Source organism: Rasamsonia emersonii (genome assembly GCF_000968595.1).
Source record: "Rasamsonia emersonii CBS 393.64 chromosome Unknown ctg1118621760073, whole genome shotgun sequence".
Classification (NCBI taxonomy): Eukaryota; Fungi; Ascomycota; class Eurotiomycetes; order Eurotiales; family Trichocomaceae; genus Rasamsonia; species Rasamsonia emersonii.
Window position 1 is genome coordinate 58657 of NW_013563214.1, and position 19253 is coordinate 77909.

Consider the following 19253-nt stretch of genomic DNA (forward strand, 5'->3'; position numbering starts at 1 on the left):
ATTTTTCGTTTATATGTTTACACGCCCTTTTTGGGACGACGTGTCTGAGCTCTCACGACCTAGGGCTGGATTCAGCATGGTGCGCAAGAGACAAACACGCCGAGGTGTTCACTGTGAAGGCAGAGGGTGACGACGAAAGGGGCAGTATCAGAGAGGTATGCATCACCATGTTCGTGAAGCCGGAGGTATGGTAGTACTAATATCCATTGTTTGCCAGAGAAGAGGAAGACAGAAAGGGATGATCGTCTAAGGGGAAATTACTGTTTCTGGGAAAGAGGAATATGGCAAGGATGATGGATTGTGTATGTATAGCTGTTATCAGTTTTCTAAAATAGAAAGCCTCAGTGAGTACCAATCTTCTATATCTATATGTGATTAGATATGCTGTGAACAGAATCACACCTGAGGAAGATTTGCATATGCTCTGCTAACAGGCAGCCCAGAGCAACAGCACAGAAGAGGACGACAAAAAGGGAATTACAACATAGTAGTAAAGGACAAGACCTGACACTGTTCCAGTACAGGAAATACCGCATAGAGTTAGGAATAGAGTCTTGTTTCTCGTGTGAATAATCAAGATCAGCCAGTTGCAGTCATCTCTATAACATAAGCACTAGAAAGAAGGAAGAAAAGAAGCACTCTGGTCCTTGAAATATAGAATACATTCTGTAGAGAAATTTATTTCTGCACAGGAGGTTATACTTCTATACTTCACATCTGCATGAATCCATCCTGTTACTATCCAGCCAGCAGAACACAGCATATAAGGAGCAACACGGAAAAAAGACTCGCTGGAACTTTGTTAGAGGAAGGGACGGACTGATGATTAAAAGCTGCATATGGTAAGGACTACAGTACGTAAAAAAAAGGAACCAAAAAAAAAACAAAGACAATTGGAATGATATTTGTCTCACTACCTCCTACCTAAGCTATACTGTTTAGTTTATGTGTGCCGTATAGTGATGAGGTGACGTTAATATACAGTTTAGCGCTAACAAAATGGGTTGGAATTTGGATGGATTAGGAGATATGGAGACAGAGTCTACGTAACTAATGTAGGTAACTGCCTATCTAGGTACGAAGTGTTAGATATTTTTTCCTCCACCCCATCCATTTTTGACAGAAACTGTGTGGTGTTGCCTGGTACTAGAACAAGGGGAATAAATATATCTGTAGACTCTGCCTTCGATTCAAATATGATAGTCTAACTCCTTAAGACAGGCTAATATTATAGTCATATCATGCATGCATCCTGTCGTATTTGCAAGTCGAAATGACCATGTCAAGAAAAAAAATAAGACGACTCATAAAAACCCCGTCCAACTGTGTACATACAATACAAATCAAACATTTACCCGCCAACCTGCGCCGTTCTCCCGCCAGTGATTTGTGTACCACGCTTGTAGAGACCAAATCAAGGAACAAGGCAATGAATGTCGGAAAGAATGAAATGAACCAGTACAGTGACGGTCAACTGGGTCTCATCCCACTCTGCATCAACTGCTGCCGTAGTAGCATGATCTGACTCCGCTCTAACGGTGGAAGTGCATCGATCGTCGATTGAGACATGTTCATGACCTGCTGCAACAGTTCCTCTTGCCCTGGAATCTGTTGCTGCGGTGCCTGGGCACCACCTTGAGGTGGCGCAAAAGGCGCGCTGTGGACCGGGGGAGTCGATACTTGGCCAGGAACACCGTACGGCTGGAAAGGTTGGCTGGCAGCGGGTTGTGGTTGTGTAGCTGCTGGCTGGGCTGCTTGTTCGACGACAGATCCAAGAGTGCTATAATCCACCAGATTCATCAGCAGCAGCGCTTGGAAGATTGCGTATGCAAGCTGCGGTGCCTGCCGCAGCAGCTCCGTCGCTCGTGCTGGATCCGCCACCGCCAACTGCTTCATCTGCGTGAGCACATCAAGAAGCTGATTCGGAGGAAGCTGAGCGAGCGTCTGGGAGATGGCATTCGGACAGTCGAGATGCGGCGGCACTTCCACTCCGGGGGGCAGGGGAGGAAGAGAAGTGCTCGATTGCTGTTGGCCATCGGTAGTTTGCTGTGAATAGTCTTCCGGTATGGAATCCTTCTCGTTGTTATGCGGCCAGTCCACGCGAATCTTTCTCCCCATAATCTCGTAGTCATTCAGATTTCGCACCGCCGAGGCCGCAGCGTCTGCGTCGGCGAAGTCGGCGAATCCATAGCCCTTGGGTTTTCCCGTCTCGGGGTTCATCATGAGGCGGAACTTGGTCACCGTGCCGGCTGAGCTGAGGATATCCTTGACCTGCTCCTCCGTGAGATCTGCATCGTCAGCATGCTTCAGCTGTATTAACGACTGGAAGAAAGCTGTACTTACTGTAGGGAATATTCCCCAAGAAGACGCTCTTCCCCGTTCTTTCGGGAGCCATGATGACGCCAACTGACGCCAAACCTGGGCGTCGACTATATCACGATCGGTCGGAATGAGGCCACTGAATGACAGCCCCAGAAAAGGTCGTGGCAGCAGTCGGAGTGTGGTTGTCTGGGGGCAAGAAGAGGACGTGTGTTGTCGCGGGGAGCGCGATCAAAGAGCTCGAATAATGCCCAGAATGTCCGCCCGGACTAGCCCAATCGGGCCGGAGCCGTCCAACTTCGACCTTCCGGAGCTCCAGCATCCTGCCGCTCTCAGCACTGCAACACACCCAACAGGGATCTTGTCGACACACACCATGGCTGGAAACCCGCGGGAACAGTGGGAGAGGCTGCAGGTCATCCTGCAGAACCGAGCTAGGCGGGCTGGCGGTGGTGGTGCGTTCCGGTTTGGCATGCCCGGCGGCGGAGGGGCGCCAGCGGCAGCTCTCGCCGTGCTGATGTTGGGAGGATATGCGCTCTCGCAGAGTCTGTTCAACGGTAGGCATTTCCTCTCAGTGGACTTGGGAGTGTTGATGCTGATGCAGTGCAGTCGACGGTGGTCACCGCGCCATCAAGTACTCCAGAATCAGTGGTGTGAAGAAGGAGATATACAACGAAGGTATGCCGAGCCTAGCTAGTCATCAGCCTAGTCGTTGGCTTACGGATTTGTAGGAACGCATTTTAGGATCCCCTGGATTGAAACTCCCATCATCTATGACGTTCGCGCGAAGCCTCGCAACGTTGCGTCTCTGACCGGAACCAAGGACCTGCAGATGGTGAACATCACCTGCCGTGTCCTGTCCCGACCGCGGATCGACGCCCTTCCCCAGATCTACCGGACTCTGGGTACGGACTTTGACGAGCGGGTGCTGCCGTCCATCGTCAACGAGGTGTTGAAGAGCGTGGTGGCCCAGTTCAACGCCAGCCAGCTAATCACCCAGCGAGAGAACGTCGCGAGACTGGTTCGCGACAACCTGGCCCGACGAGCGGCGCGTTTCAACATTACATTGGATGATGTGTCGTTGACGGTAAGCAAAGATAAGTCTGTGTGAAGACAAGCGGGCTGTCTGTGCTAACGCGGTCTCTAGCACCTTGCATTCTCCCCCGAATTCACCGCCGCAGTCGAAGCCAAGCAGGTGGCTCAGCAAGAAGCTCAGCGCGCTGCTTTCCTGGTCGACAAGGCGCGCCAGGAGAAGCAGGCGACCATTGTGCGCGCACAGGGTGAGGCACGCTCGGCCGAGCTCATTGGAGAGGCCATCAAGAAGTCCAAGAGTTATATCGAGTTGCGACGGATCGAGAACGCGCGCCACATCGCGACGATTCTGCAGGAGGCTGGCAAGAACAAGCTGTATCTGGACGCCGAAGGTCTGGGTCTGAATCTGAATGCGGATGTGGCGGATGCTCAGAAGAAGTAATCTGCAGTCTGCAGTTCATACTAATTTCCCTTTCTCTTCTCAAACTCTTGCTGGTGTGGTGTGGTGTGGTGGGTGAGATGATTTTTGGAACTGCGAAATTATGTACAAATAGTCGACGTAGTAGTCAGTTATCTTACTGCTTACTGTACGGGTATCAAAAAATGTCACGCTTTTCTCGTCTCATCGCATCTCATCTCTCTCCTTATTATCAGCAAGGAACAACCATAAAATATAAGAGGAAAAGATGCCTATTTGATACGAGACATCTCTCTGCTTGGTATGGTATAACATATTACGCAAGTACGAGCATATTTCTCAACTTGTGTCATTCATTCAAGTCTGTCTCCCTCCCTCCCTCTCTCCCTCTCTCTCTGTCTCTCTCTCTTTTTTTTTTAACCCTAAGATCCCTGGGATACAAATACCTTCTGTTCATCATATCAGAATGGATCCATTCTCAAGACGAACGGACTATGTATGCTTTACAACAACCCAAAATCGATCGTCGGCGGACTAGGCGTAACCTCCATAATCGCTGGTCCTGCGATGACCGCGCTGTCGTCCAGAGCGCTTCCATTCACGGCTGTCCTGGTCAGCAGGGCGAATGTCTGCCCCTGGGCCTGCGCAGGAATCGTAGCTGCCACTGCTGCGGCGGAACCGTTGCTGTTGCCGTTGACGATCTCTCCCGGGACGCTGACGACGCTGAGGCCGCTGATGAAGGTGACGAAGATGGTTGAGGGAGGCTGATGCTGGAAGTACTGCTGCTGCTGATGGCTAAAGTCGCGACGGAGTTGACGGATACTGATGTCGAAGCTGCAGTTGCTGCTGCTGCTGAACCGACGACTGTCAACTCTGGGAACGCACTGAATGGCAGCTCAGCATTCGTCGATGGACAGGACTGGATGAAAGCTGACGCGATGGTGAAGACGGCATTGGGCGAGAGTGGTGTGCCGGCGATGTTGGCGGACACGACGTCCAGGATGCTAGCGCGCTGGACGGCCTGATGCAGGCCCTCTGCGACAGTGATCGCAGCAGCTGCATTAAGAATCTCCTTCGAGGAGATGATGCTGGCCGCGCCTAGGTAGGCCGATACGCCGACGCCCTCGAGCACAGTCGCGAGACCGACGAAGCTGGCGACGTCGGTGAAGGGGAAAGTGTACTGACACGCAGCGACGGGCGTGGCGCCAGCCTGGCTGATGGCCTGCTGCAGGAAGACAACGTGTTGCTCCTCGTCGTGGGCGACAAACTGCAGGTTGACGAAGAAGGAAGCGTCAAAGCCGGCGGCGATGAAGTCGACCTCGGAGAATTGCGCCAGCGCTTGTTTGTAGAAGGTGTTTTCGAGGTGTTCCAGCTGGTGGAGTCAGATGCAATGTATCTTATTATCTTATTGAGTGTTTTCAGGAATTTGTGCTCACCGTCAAGGCAAACTGCAACACGTCCACATCGGAGACTGCCTGCTGACGGCTGATCAAAGGGAACGAGAGGACGGCTGTGCAGCACCAGCACCAAAGAGGAACGAACACTGCTCGAGAAGAAAGGAAATTCATGTCGACAGTTGACGCCTGCACTTGAAAGATGAGAGTATGAACTATTCGGATCTATAGAGTCAAAGATCGAATAAATGAATGATAATATGAAATGGCCAGCACTTCAACGAATGGAATAGAAAATGAGAACTGTCAAAAAGAGCAAAATGAACGTCACGAAAGAAGGTAAATTCATCGACTGCAGTTCGACTGAACTGGGAAAGAGATTCAAGGACGAAAAGAGGATACGACAGTAGAGGGCGAAGACGCCATTTTGAGGACTTTACTCCTTCACATCTCCAGATCAGATCTAGTCGATGCAGGACAGAGCCAAGAAAATAATAGCATGGAAATGAAGGACAAGGACAGGGTTTCATCTGGTCAATGCTAATAAGAACTATGAGAGCGAGCATAGACGTATCACAGTATCATTAATCCAAGGACAACGGACCGATTTACAATGGAAAGCATAATAGTAGGTAGGATGTAGTGGCTTGAATTCGTCTCTATAGCACTGACTATCCTGAGACAGTTGTTCCTTGGCTGCAAGTATTTGATATAAACTCAGCTGGGACCTTGCTTAGACGGGAAACGTCCATTTCAGGGCAATGCACTGGAGGCGTTCTGCATTGATTTATTTCTTGGTTTTAGTATGTAGAGACACATGCATAGATAGATTCCTAAACGATACATCACTTCCATAAAAGGAAAGTCACTAGTATATAGTATACTTGCCTTCTCACTCGGAACAGTCACCGTCAGGGGCAATAGCAATAATGAATAATTCACAGCCATTGACTAGCTAGCTTCCTACCTAACTCTCCTAGATAGGTTCATTTAGGTATCAAGTTCGTTTGAAGTGTCAAAACGCGGTTAGATGCGAGGGCATGGGTTCATGCATGGCAACGGATGAGCCAGCATCCGAACATATATGATACCCTAATGGTTAAGTAGGTACTCTAGTAAAATCTAAAAAGGAAATAGGTAGATTTAGTCCTTCCAAGAGGAGTAAGGGATAGTTTTGGTCATTTTCCCTAGGTAGGTGTGAATTTATATTTATTTGCCTTTTGCTGCAGATAACGTCTCAGGATAGAATGGAATGGAATGAATGAATGTACCTTTGATTTATTATGTATTTCCTTATTCAGATAGTTCGTTTCTTGCAATACATACGCACGTACCTACCGTACCTACCTACTTGCTCTTGAAGGTTACTAGTAAGTCATTAATTCCAGACTGTTATAATTTACTTGCTTGCTTACCAAGTGTGGCAAGCATAATCTACCTAACCTAAACAGATAATATCTTATTCTCAAAGAGGAAGAAGATATCCACTCGTTTAATGTCTGAAGGGGTAACAGTAGTCCTTTTTTTTTGGCACTTATCCTGATTTCACTAATTCCGTTTTTACACTCGGTTCAATTCATGGCATCATCGTCAATTGCTTGCAAACCAGAGAAATAATGTACATATGTATTCTTATCCTCTTTACCTGATATCACCAAGTGCATCGTTCTGGCGGTGCCTGCAGAAGTTACGAAAGTGTGGAGAAGCTCTGGGCGTGGAGCACCAATGAATTCCAACACCGAAATTTTATCTACGGAGGACCTAATCTATCAAAACCTTGCCCCGCAAAAGAAAGCAAAAAAAATCACATTCCATCCACAACCCGAATACCTGTGCTAGAGGCTAACTCGGGCCTCGTTTACGGAATTATTATTGTCAAGGTCGCAATTGACTTTGAGGGTTATTGTCAATTGCGTTTGCCACCTCGTCGCGAGTTTTGGAATTGACCCCGCGATACAATACCGAATCCATAATTGAGGGGCTGCACATGTGTTTTTGATTATATCGTCACACCAGGATCTTTTTCTTTTCTAGAGGAGATAAAACTGTCCTTCAGAGAAGGAAACAAACAATGACGGACCCCAACGACCCGAATCTCGAAGAAATCAACGTCGACATCGATGTCCAAGAAATCCTCCTTGCCGCATCCCAGCATGACATCCGCAAGCTGCGCGAGCTGATTCGGTCGAACACCACGGCCGAGAACCCCGTCAACGTGAAAGATCCAGAAACGGGATATACTCCTCTCCACGCGGCCATTGCAGCCTGCGAGCCAGACGATGATGACACGGCAGGCGCTGCACCCAACGGCGTCCATACAGACGATACCGACAAACAGAGTGAACAGGAAAAGCTGATTCAGGCGGGGATAGATACGGTCAAGTTTCTCCTGCAAGAGGGCGCGATCTGGAATGACCTGGATAACAATAATGAGACGCCGGGATGCCTGGCAAGACGGCTCGGGCTGAAAGAACTCTACGAGCTCATGGTCGACGCTGGCGTGCGGGCAGAAATGCTTTTCAGTCGTCTGCAAGGGTACGAACGACTTTCAGACGACGAGGGTGACGATGAAGAAAAAGAGGAGGGTGGCCACGCCACAGAAAATGAAGCGCAGGAATCCCAACCAGCACAGACGTCGACTGAGGAATCCGAAAGAGGAGAAGCAACACCAGCGGCCACGGAAACGGAGCCAGACGTTACCAGCAGTCGCTACCTTCAATCGCATCTGAGCTTCCAGAATGATCGTCTCTTAGACAACGATCAGAACGGCGTCATGATGGCTTGGGAATCCGACATCATGGCGAAGACAGCCCGCAAGCTCCTCCCTCGTCCCGGCTTGCGCGTGCTGAATATCGGTCATGGCATGGGTATCATCGACGGGTTTTTCCAAGAGCAGTCGCCCAGTGCACACCACATCGTCGAGGCACATCCCGAGGTGGTGGCTGAGATGAAGCGAAAAGGCTGGCACGAGAAGCCTGGTGTCCAGATCCACGAAGGCCGCTGGCAGGACGTTCTTCCAGCCCTTGTCGAGAAGGGTGAGACCTTCGACGCTATTTACTACGACACTTTCGCCGAGTCATACGAGGATTTCCGGGGATTTCTCTCCGAGCAGGTGATCGGGCTGTTGGACCCGGATGGGCTGTGGGGCTTTTTCAACGGCATGGGTGCTGACCGGCAGATCAGCTACGACGTCTATCAGAAAGTCGTAGAGATGGATCTCTTTGAGGCCGGTTTTGACGTTGACTGGGAGGACATCCCCGTCCCTCCGTTGGAGGGTGAATGGACGGGGGTCCGACGTCGGTACTGGGTGGTGGATAACTATCGCCTGCCTATATGCAGGTATATAGATTAGAGGAGCTCAGGGCAAGTAATCTGAGTGGATTGTATAGAGATACCCAGATAAAGTACATTATAATGATGTCTTATGCTAATTGATACTTAGAAATAAGGCATAGTCCTAACCAAAGTAACCCAACTCGTGCCATGTACGAGGACTCACCTAGCGAATTGAGAGCTCACAGGCATAGAAGCCTTTTCCAATGGGTTCTTGACAGATCTGTAGATAATACCGTTCCTCTAGCTCTCGCTAGACAGTCCTCCCACAGGAGAATATGTAAATGTGACCACCGCTTTATCAGCTGCAAGTGCAACACATTCTCAGTCATCCAAGAAGCGGACGTTCTTGACCACATCAGTCAACATTCCTTGACGGCAGCTGTGGACTGGCCCGGATGATGGCCTCTTGGCCACTACTGTATTGCATCACTGCTCCTATCGAACCGAAACCTGCAGATCTCGAGTCTACGCTTCGTCAGCGCGGTGAGAGTGAGTGGTATGGCGACGACACCGTTTGGGCCGGCGTCTAGGCTGAACTGTGAATAATCATCAATCTAATCTGCACCAACGAAGGCGCGCTGGGTTGTCTCGTAATAAGGGAAAGCCGAATGAAAAGATAACAATAATATGAATAATATTCTTGACCTCGATGGAGGAATTAATGTACAGTACAATGTCATAGGTAGGTTTCTGTCTACAGAATCATGACGAAGACAAAGAATAAGGAGTACAAGGAGGCGGCGATGGGTATAGTGCAATTCCAAAGCCAAAGAAGAGGCATAGAAAAGGTTGGATAACAAGAGGATGGGAACAAATACAGAAATGAAGGAGGTGTAAGAAGAATTCGTATCGTTAACAATGGATGACAAGGAACAAGGGGTAATAATCATAATTCATGGCTCTAGTTCTCGTTACCGCTAAAAAATCAACATATCCGCCCAATATGACCGCTTCCCTGGCACGGTACAGTGCAATGTCCTCTATAATTGAATCAGGTCAACCTCAGAAAAGTCAGGAGGGCTGCGGCTAAAGATGGGGCGGCATTTGCCATCCAGAGCCTGATATTCATTACTGATCCAGATGTGCTTGCTGAATCGCTGCGTGCGATAGATCTCATCGTCACTGACTCCGAGATCATCGCGAGGGATCCAGATGACGGGACGCCTCGCGCGTAACGCTTCGTGCTGGAATGCCCGCTGTACCAGCTGATCACGCTCCTCAGGCGTCAGGTCCTCGAGTTCGTCGTTGATGCCAGCGAAAAGCGCATGCCCAATAGTCTTGGTTGGGGGACCCTGGTTTTCTTCATCATGAGCCAACTTCTCACGCATTTTCTGTATCGAAGGTACGCCAGCTTCTGAGTTCGCCCCAAAAAACGTCGAGCGGCGATTTCGAGAGCGATCCGCCCAGGTGTTTTGTTTCCTGACGAGCTTTCCAACATTGCCCAGAGTGTTCGCGTTCTCGTGCGGACGGTCTCTCGGCCCCTTTTTGATCTTCCTCAGTTCGATCTCATGTTCTCTACTCTCCATAGCTTGTTCGTCTCGTTCACGTTCTTTAAGGTCACGTTCACTGCTGTCCTGGTCATCATCCTCAGGAGGCAGACCTAGTCTCGTCCGCTGAGCCCTAGCAAATTCTTCATCTCTGCGAACTGCATCGTCTTCCAATGTAATCGGCAGATATCGAATCAGTGGAGAGAATGCCTCGTTCAGGAAAATTTGGTACCCGACAGTGAGGATGAAGACAACGATCATGATGATTGCTTGGCCTTTACAGGCGACATTACCCTCGGTATCGCGCACAAGGAAAAAAAGGCCTATCAAGCAAAGTTCCATCACATATATCCCTGTGAACAGCTGGTTTATGGCTTTCGGAAAGAGGAGGCCGCCAGTGTCGAAGCGGAACTTGGTCACATATAGAGTGTTGTACCGATAAACGAACCAGAAGAGACCAAAAGTGATAACATTGAACACCATAATGAGAGGTGCAATGATACAGTAGATGAGACCTAGGAAATTTTTCGATGAGAATAAGGCCAGGGGGAAAAAAAAAGTAATAAGCGATTAGTACTCACCGATCGATGCAAGGGTCGTGTAAACCGGAAAGAAAGTGCCCCATTGCATCTGGTTCAAGTTCGTTGTCCGAGCCCACTTCATCCTGGCAGTGTTGTCGAAAATAGGTGCCAGGATAAACCAGCTTATCAGATTAAAGATCTGCACGAGAGCTCCAGCGCTGACAGACATGGCCTGAAGGATCATGTAAGAGAAGAAATAATTACTTGACTTGGGGATGTTCTGCGCTAGGAGTTGAGGCCAGCCGATAATGTTCGTAAAGGAGTCGAAAATTGTCGAAAAGCTGGAAGAGATGGAAACGACCAGAAACAGCTGCACGAAGAGGAATGCGAAATAGTAATTCTGGACGGTGAGCTCAATGGCCATCCCCGTCTGCACTCCTTGCGTCTTCGTAAGGAACCGTAAAATGAGAGGCAGCAGAGCCATAAGGATGGCGAGGAAAAGTGGCGGTAGGATACCTTGGATGGCCGAAACAAACCATTCCGGTAGCTTAGAGAGCCATGCCAGCCATGTGAACTTCCCTTCTAGATACGAAAGCTGCGAAAGGAGACCAGTGAAGGCGACGGGAAATGCCCATCCTATGACCATGCCGCAAACGACGACGTAGATGCCAAATGTCCGCAGATATCGTTCCCACCATTTAATCGACATGTTGTCCCATATGACATCGTCCGGAGAAATTTCGACAATCCGTGGAGCCATTTGTTTCGGAATATGATGACTGACTGCTTGGCAAGCCATATGGGCGGCAACCTGATGGTTGAACTGGATGAACGCCGAATTCATGAGCGGGAATCTCTCCGGATGCTGCTGGTCGATTTCGATCTCAAGATTCAGACGCGCCACCTCTTTCCTGCAGTAATCGATGGTGTCGACCTTTTTACCAATGAAGGGCAGAGACGGCATCCAGCTGAGGCCAAAAAGGGGCAACCGCATCGTCTCTCGATCCTTTGGCTTGATATACTTTTTCCACAAGGGCTCTCCAAGATCACGCTCGTAATCTTCATTATACGCAACTGGATATCGCTCGCCGTCAGCTTTATCCCCATCCTTTCTCTTATGGTGCTGCTTGTCTGGGGTTTGTCCAGATTCCATCTCCCCGTCAAGGTTATCCGGGGTCGCTGGTTTGGTCAAAGGAATTTCATCTCCTTGGGGATCTCGGTCTGTCCTGAAACCCCGCTTCGAGTTTGCCGATGATATGTTCCGCGTCCAAAATGGCCGGCTAGACCCAGGCTGTGGATCTTGGGAAGCCTCACGGTCTTTTTCTCTGCCTTGTTCAGGGCTATAACCAGCAGGAGTCGCCTCGCTTTCATTGCTGGATCGTGCAAAGCGATATCCGGAGCCAGCACCATCTTCCAGTTGTTCATCCTGTATCACTCCGCCATCAGCATCACGAAGAGCAACAGAATCCGAGTTGTTCTTGGTGAGCTGCTCATCAGCACCCTTTTCGACTTTCTTGAGCCCTCCCAGGACCGATTTACCCAACACAGTTACTCCATGGCCTACCGCGTTGAGCCCTTCTCCAACGACCGGGATGAGCGCTCGATTTCTTTGACTCTCACTAAACGAAGAATCTCGACCGCGGGGATGATTTCCAAGGTACAAAGCTTCGCTTACCGTGTGAGCAATCTGATGAGGATTGCCGGAGCTGATACCGGACTCCATTAGAATCTCCGAAGCTCTCTTATCAGCAGCCGCCTTTTCTCTTTGCTCCACCTCAGCGGCGCTCTTTCCAGCTTTCTTTGCTTCGGCCTTTGCCATTTTAAGCTGTGCCTTCTTGCATTTTCTGATCAACTCCGTCTCTGCAGCCTCCAGGGCCAGAGCAAGCTTGTTTCTCAGCTTGACCTTTTCGTTTAGCTCATCAAAGTTTCGATTGATCCAGATATTCCGAATGCCTCCGGGGAATACGTCATATAGGCCATCCAGGGCCTCGACTGAAAGCCATCTCGGTGGAATTGCGGTGACAAGTACAGTTGTCGCAGAGGCCCGAAGTCTGTGTTGTGGAGAAGTTAGATACGCCTGCCGGAGACGAATGTAACCCCTAAGTTCATCAAAGAACACAGCACAGACGTAGACGATACTGATGACAGCTAATATCAGATGGGCCCAGTAGCGATCCGTATGGTTTGGTGCAACGTTTCCCCACGCCAATTGGTCCAAGCCAGTCACATTCCATCTGGAACTATTGGTGCTGCCTTCCAGGGTGTTATCTTTCCCTCCCACTTTATTCAATGGAATAAGAATTGGCAAAATCAGACATCCAAGAGGGAAAAAGATTTTCAGGAGCATGCGCAGGTATCTCAGGAAGAAATATGCATCCAGCCCACACTTCTGAATGAACTCCGAATTGGATGTACGAAAGACAGCGATTATCCAACGAAAAAGGCCTGGAGGGGACGGCGCTGTACGTTCACGGTCCGGAACAAGGTATGTACGTGGTTGGCTAGTGGAGGATTCGACGGTCAGTTACAAATAATCATAGGAAATAACCTTAAGTCCGAAATACTCACTAGATGCGGGTAAGCTTTCCCTTCAGGAGGAGAAAGAGGAGCGTTTCCACCGCGAAGACTATGATGGCAGTGACCAAAGATGCAAGAAATGCCTTGAGGGACATTCCCTGGTTGCGTTGACCAGTGCCGCTTGAACTGTCAAGCGCAGCACCAAGGTCGTTGTCTGCCATCTGGGGCACAGGCTGAGGGTACACCATCTTCCTAATAACACTGTCCACAAGCCGCGGAAAGGATATCCAGACGCAGTAGGCAGAACGGCCAAGGTCGCCGAAGGGAAAGACGTCACAAAGAAATAAAGATGAATGCCATGAATGATCGCGACTACCTCGTCATGAAAGAGAGGGGGACGGGTAGAATGCAGAATCGTAACCAAGGACAGATGGTCGCACAAACAAAACGATAATCTTGGAAGTGTACCAGTTATCTATGGTCGGCCCTGGTCCCTGTTTGCTATCCTTTTGCGGACATCGTAAGTAACCGCGCAACATTGACGGTCCAATGGATGACGAACGTACCGGCATTCAGAGCGAAGCACAGCGCAAAAGGTGAAAAAAACGACCATTGGCTTCGATTGAGTTGACAACTCACGAAGCTTGGGGAGATAAGGCACCGATCATCATAATTAGCGGATGGCGGACCGCCTCCACAGCAGCGCCAGCAATTGTCCAGTCGAAGAGGTATGCGACGATAAACATTGGGGGTTCCAAATGTCCAACCGTCGCAAGAAGTGGATAAGGCTGGGCGGCAATGACATCAACGGCCCCTGAGCCATTGGACGAATCGACTAGAGGCGCCCCGGCGCTATCTGTCCGTCTTGGACGTCGCAGCTTTGCTCGACTAAACCCCACCATTGGACACGAGAGCATCGTAGAGGTGTCGATATTAATAGGCGAGCGCATTGTGTCTCATTCTCCGCTCCACCTGATTCGGGTTGCGAGGGTCATTGATTTTGTACAGGCACTCGGTAAGTGTCAAGTTCCTCATCAATAAAAATAATGGACGGGGACCTGCATCGTGCCTGCCTAGACAGGTAAGTACCGTCACTCCACGTGTGACGGCGCGACAACCGAAACCTAAGCTTTATCACGTGATATGTCGAGGTTAACTACGCTAGCCATGTATGGTTATGTAATGAAGATCACGTAATCACGCAGACGGTACGCCATGACGCGTCTACCAGAAGTGGAAGCACTTTACGCGTCCATTCGCGGTACGACGCGTCCCTTGTTCTCCGCCAAGAAGAATCAGTGACCTCTTCGATTTTGCTCGGAAGCTGCACTACAACGTCCTCCACGGCAACAAACGCTTCGACAGCGACCTTTTGAGGACGGAAGCATCATGTCTTCACCTGCTTCTTCTCGTCGTCGCGGCGGAGCAGCCAGGGACTCTGCTACCTCGACGCCCTCCCGCTCCAGACGCTCTCAACAGGTCCCCAGTAGCCCTGGTTCTGCAGCGATGGATGACCAACAGTCACAGACTAATGGCTCACAAGCGACCCCTCGCGCCTCCAGGCGGTTAAGGGGCGAAGCAGCTGTTCAATCATCTTCGCCGATGTTTTATCAGTCTGACTCCCCCGCGAACGGCACGCAGCGCGGGCAAGAAGGCAGAATGGATATCAGCTCACCTGCACGGGAAGCGTCCGTTGCGGAGGACGGGGACACAACACCTCGGGGCAATAGGCAAGGAGTTAGAGGTACGATCTACAAAGACAGAAATACTTGGATTTACTACTCTTTATGAATTCGCTTCTCGGTGCTGATTAAATCCAGATTCCTCGCCTATCCGCTACATGTCGAGTTCCAGCCCACCGCGAAGCAACAATCGCCAGGAACCCCGCTCGGATATCCCTAGCAGCAGCAGTGAACTGTTCGTTCGCTCCTCGCGCTCGAACATTCTCCCAGGATACTCGCGTGCCTCCTCTCGCCGAAGTGATATCCATTCGGATGCCTTTGGGTCGACACCAAACCGCCGACGAAGGCTGTTCGTTGATGCCAATGGCATGCCTGTCAATGAAGTCGAGGCCCATTCTGATGCCACGTTCTCGAATGTCAATCCAGATACCTCGGAAGCCGAGGCTCTGGGCGGGACTTCGACCCGTGTCATTTGGGGTACTAACATCTCGATTCAGGACTCCATGTCCGCGTTCAAGAACTTCCTGTATAACTTTGCAAAGAAATACCGCATGTGGGCTGATGGAGCCACGGAAGAGGAGACACGTGCCATGGGTGAGGAGGCAGACGAGAGAGTATACATCGCGATGTTGAACGACATGCGGAAACTTGGCGTAACGAGTCTCAACCTGGACGCCAAAAACCTAAAGGCCTACCCTTCTACGCTGAAGCTGTGGCATCAATTACATAACTATCCTCAGGAAATTATTCCCCTGATGGATCAGAGTGTGAAGGACGTCATGGTGGATTTGGCTACAAGGGAAATGGAGAGCTTGAGGAGCCAGGCTCTGAGAAACCAGCCACAAACAAGAGACAGCAGCTCAGCACCCCCGGCACCAAGCTCCGATGCTATGAGTGATGCTGTTCGAGCACCCCCTCCTGAGATTCCCGATTTGGTAGCGGAAGTCGAAAGCAAAACATACAAGGTTCTGCCTTTTGGCTTGGACAAGACGGTCAACATGCGAGACTTGGACCCTGCTGGTACGGTGACCTTGAACATGCAATCGAGATACGAAGATTTTTTTTAATACTAACGAGAGATATCTAGATATGGACAAGCTTATTAGCATCAAGGGTCTGGTTATTCGCACCACACCAATCATACCAGACATGAAAGAAGGTAGGGAACTCCGGTCATAAGCAAGACGTAGGGACAGACGGCTAATGATCTCTTTGTAGCGTTCTTTTCCTGCCAGGTGTGCAATCATAGCGTCCGGGTCGACATTGACCGCGGAAAAATTCAAGAACCTACTGTCTGTCCACGACGGGTTTGCAGCAGCCCTAACTCGATGCAACTGATTCACAACCGCTGTGTCTTTGCGGACAAGCAGGTGATCAAACTGCAAGAGACGCCCGACACTGTTCCAGATGGACAAACACCTCACTCGGTCTCACTGTGTGCCTATGACGAATTGGTCGATGTTTGCAAGGCAGGTGATCGCGTCGAAGTCACTGGTATTTTCCGATGTAATCCGGTGCGCGTCAACCCTCGGCAACGGACGACCAAGGCACTCTTCAAGACGTATGTGGATGTTCTGCATATCCAAAAGATTGATCGTAAGAAGCTTGGGATCGATGTGTCGACTGTTGAGCAAGAGCTTTCCGAACAGGCCGCGGGAGACGTTGAGCAGACGCGGAAGATCACTGCAGAGGAAGAACAGAAGATCAAAGAAATCGCTGCGCGGCCCGACGTGTACGAGCTTTTGGCCCGTTCGCTGGCACCCAGCATCTACGAAATGGATGATGTGAAGAAGGGCATCCTGCTCCAGCTCTTTGGAGGCACGAATAAGACCTTCCAAAAGGGTGGCAGCCCTCGGTATCGAGGCGACATCAACATTCTTCTCTGCGGTGATCCGTCCACGTCCAAGTCACAGCTTCTCCGATATGTCCACAAAATCGCCCCTCGGGGTGTGTATACCAGCGGCAAGGGTTCGTCTGCCGTCGGTTTGACAGCATACGTGACTCGCGACCCCGAAACACGCCAACTCGTTCTCGAATCGGGTGCCCTGGTGCTGTCGGACGGAGGTATCTGCTGCATTGACGAGTTTGACAAGATGAACGAGTCAACACGATCTGTGTTGCACGAGGTCATGGAGCAGCAGACAGTTTCCATCGCGAAGGCCGGCATTATCACGACCCTCAACGCCCGAACGAGTATCCTGGCGTCTGCCAACCCGATCGGCAGCAAATACAACCCGAACCTGCCGGTCCCTCAGAACATTGACCTCCCTCCAACCTTGCTGTCTCGATTTGACCTGGTGTATCTTGTCCTTGACCGGGTCGATGAACAGGAGGATCGCCGATTGGCCAAGCACCTTGTGGGCATGTATCTCGAGGACACGCCGGAGAACGCGAGCCGGGAGGAGATTCTGGTAAGATAATGCGACCCATGAAGTCTTTGTTTCCTTCTTACTGACGGGTATTGCCTTTTGAATAGCCGATCGAATTCCTCACCGCATACATCACCTATGCGAAGACCAACATCCATCCCGTCCTTACACAATCCGCTGCAACGGCTCTCACTGACGCCTATGTCGCCATGCGGAAGTTGGGCGACGACATCCGCTCCGCCGATCGCCGCATCACTGCCACGACGCGTCAATTAGAGTCGATGATCCGGCTGTCAGAAGCACACGCCCGGATGCGGTTGTCGCCCGAAGTCACAGCAGAAGATGTCGAAGAGGCGGTGCGTCTCATCCGATCCGCTATCAAACAGTCGGCTACGGACGCGCGCACGGGTCTGATCGACATGAGCCTGCTGACGGAAGGGACGAGCGCGAGTGAGCGACGACAGCGCGAGAACCTGAAGCGAGCCGTGCTGGCACTTGTGGACGAAATGGGTGCGTCGGGCAACGCTCCTCGGTGGGCGGACGTATATCGCCGCCTGAGTGAGAACAGCAGCATCGAAGTGGAGGGCGGCGAGTTTGCCGACGCGGTGAGAGCGTTGGAGACGGAAGGACTGGTCAATGTCATCGGGGAGGGTGCTCGGAGAACGATCAGACGCGTGGGAGGCGCAATCATGTAGATGTCTACATTTTGCAACGCGCTTTGGTCTGCGGGCCTGGGATTGTTTTTCGGGATGATCCGTGATGATGGTATTTACGTTGATGTCATTCTGTTCGTTAATTCGGATATGTGTAATGCAATCAGCTGTGTTGACATGTCAGGTAGAGAATTTGCATCAAGGAATGGGAACAGCAATGGGTCTTTTCTTTGTCAAGATCTCTGATCGCATGTATAGCATTGTATCTCTACTTTCAATAAAATTGCAAATACTACAATTGACTAGTAGTAGTGAAGACTGCACTGAGAGTCTACCTACAATCTACATCTAAGTCTCAGCTGCCAGTGACGGCTTCCTGTTGGTGGGCACAACCTGCATCTACCCTAACGGCTGCAACGGAACAACGACGCTGGCGGCAGTGGCAGCCAGTCGGGTAAGTTCAACGGCGCTCTAGTTTGCAGATGGGGGCGATTATCGTAGCGTTGCATAAGCATAGCATGGATGGCATGGAAAATACCCGAGAGGAGAAGAGTGGCTCCATCGCAATGCATGTAGTCTGTACAGTACGTATGTACATACCAACCAAGATCTGAGGAAAGAGATCTTATTCCAATTCCGAGTCACATGGTCAATCATCACTCGATGGTCCATTGGCCGGGAAATGATTGCTGCCCAACAAACGAGGGCAAGACAGGGAAAGAGCTACCGTCGCGGTGGAGAGCTGCCGTCGCGACTTCTAAATTAGGCGATCATGCACCTTCTTGGAATCTGCACAGAGCCGCTGTTGCCGAATCGGGAACGCCGCCGGTCCCTGCCGCAAAGAGCGGTCCCACCACGTGAGCCCCGCGGAGACGCTGATTGGCCAGCAGGACCAGCTGCGTGCGGCGAACTTGCAGCGGCGCTGGCCGAGTTCTCCAGGGAGGAGATCGTTTGCATCATCGCCATCTCTCGATTGCCTGGTGTATAGCAATACCTTGCACGGAGTGCTCTGTACTCAATCCTGGAAAGAGTGAAGATTATGGCAATAACTGCCTTGTCTGCGTACAGGATCAAGTGTAATCAATCGGTTTTCCGTAGAGTACGCGCAAGAGAGCCATATGCAGTCTGGCGATCTAGACCGGCCAGCTCTTTGCGGCGGCGGGCTGAGCTCCTGCGCTAGTGGCAAGAGCGGTGTGGAGGGTCAGCAGACTCGATCGTACGTAAGCATGGCACTTTATCTCGCGATAATCCAATTGAAATCGTACTGCTTTTAATAGCAGCATAAACCAGCTGGATTGTAAGCGTCAAGTCTGGCTGACTATCTGAGCCAAATGCGGCATCACCAGATAAGCTCCAACTCCCGCTAGGCCTGCCTGCCCACTTCCGCCCACAGTGGAACCCGCTCCCCTCGATAACCGCCAAGGCCAACAGCAATAATATCTCCCCGGCTGCGGTGCGTTCTGCTGAGGCTCTGTTTTAATCTGTTGCTCCCATCCTGTCCGCTCTGCTTGATGGCGCCGCCCAA

At 50.7% G+C, this 19253-nt stretch overlaps 6 protein-coding genes across 6 annotated transcripts; 3 read left to right on the forward strand and 3 right to left on the reverse strand.

The window, feature by feature from the left end:
• Nucleotides 1–1470: 1470 nt before the first annotated feature.
• Nucleotides 1471–2220, reverse strand: T310_3570 (Polyadenylation factor subunit CstF64; the record flags this gene model as incomplete). The annotated part of the gene is made up of 1 exon (XM_013473522.1): nt 1471–2220. The coding sequence occupies one exon, from the start codon at nt 2218–2220 to the stop codon at nt 1471–1473; it is 750 nt and encodes a 249-aa protein (XP_013328976.1).
• Nucleotides 2221–2575: 355 nt separating this feature from the next.
• On the forward strand, nt 2576–3793 carry T310_3571 (Prohibitin; the record flags this gene model as incomplete). Its single annotated transcript, XM_013473523.1, has 4 exons — nt 2576–2876; nt 2929–2997; nt 3051–3406; nt 3467–3793. The coding sequence occupies 4 exons, from the start codon at nt 2576–2578 to the stop codon at nt 3791–3793; spliced, it is 1053 nt and encodes a 350-aa protein (XP_013328977.1).
• Nucleotides 3794–4382: 589 nt separating this feature from the next.
• Nucleotides 4383–5337, reverse strand: T310_3572 (uncharacterized protein; the record flags this gene model as incomplete). The annotated part of the gene is made up of 2 exons (XM_013473524.1): nt 4383–5141; nt 5206–5337. 2 exons carry the CDS (start codon nt 5335–5337, stop codon nt 4383–4385), a joined length of 891 nt encoding a protein of 296 aa, XP_013328978.1.
• A 1897-nt stretch (nt 5338–7234) lies between these two features.
• Nucleotides 7235–9029, forward strand: T310_3573 (Arginine N-methyltransferase 2; the record flags this gene model as incomplete). Its single annotated transcript, XM_013473525.1, has 3 exons — nt 7235–8502; nt 8619–8776; nt 8956–9029. 3 exons carry the CDS (start codon nt 7235–7237, stop codon nt 9027–9029), a joined length of 1500 nt encoding a protein of 499 aa, XP_013328979.1.
• A 450-nt stretch (nt 9030–9479) lies between these two features.
• On the reverse strand, nt 9480–13974 carry T310_3574 (uncharacterized protein; the record flags this gene model as incomplete). Its single annotated transcript, XM_013473526.1, has 4 exons — nt 9480–10501; nt 10568–13008; nt 13076–13276; nt 13664–13974. 4 exons carry the CDS (start codon nt 13972–13974, stop codon nt 9480–9482), a joined length of 3975 nt encoding a protein of 1324 aa, XP_013328980.1.
• A 439-nt stretch (nt 13975–14413) lies between these two features.
• T310_3575 (DNA replication licensing factor Mcm4) lies at nt 14414–18589 on the forward strand (the record flags this gene model as incomplete). The annotated part of the gene is made up of 8 exons (XM_013473527.1): nt 14414–14768; nt 14845–15726; nt 15794–15865; nt 15925–17117; nt 17183–17766; nt 17896–17912; nt 18035–18182; nt 18337–18589. The coding sequence occupies 8 exons, from the start codon at nt 14414–14416 to the stop codon at nt 18587–18589; spliced, it is 3504 nt and encodes a 1167-aa protein (XP_013328981.1).
• Nucleotides 18590–19253: the final 664 nt, after the last annotated feature.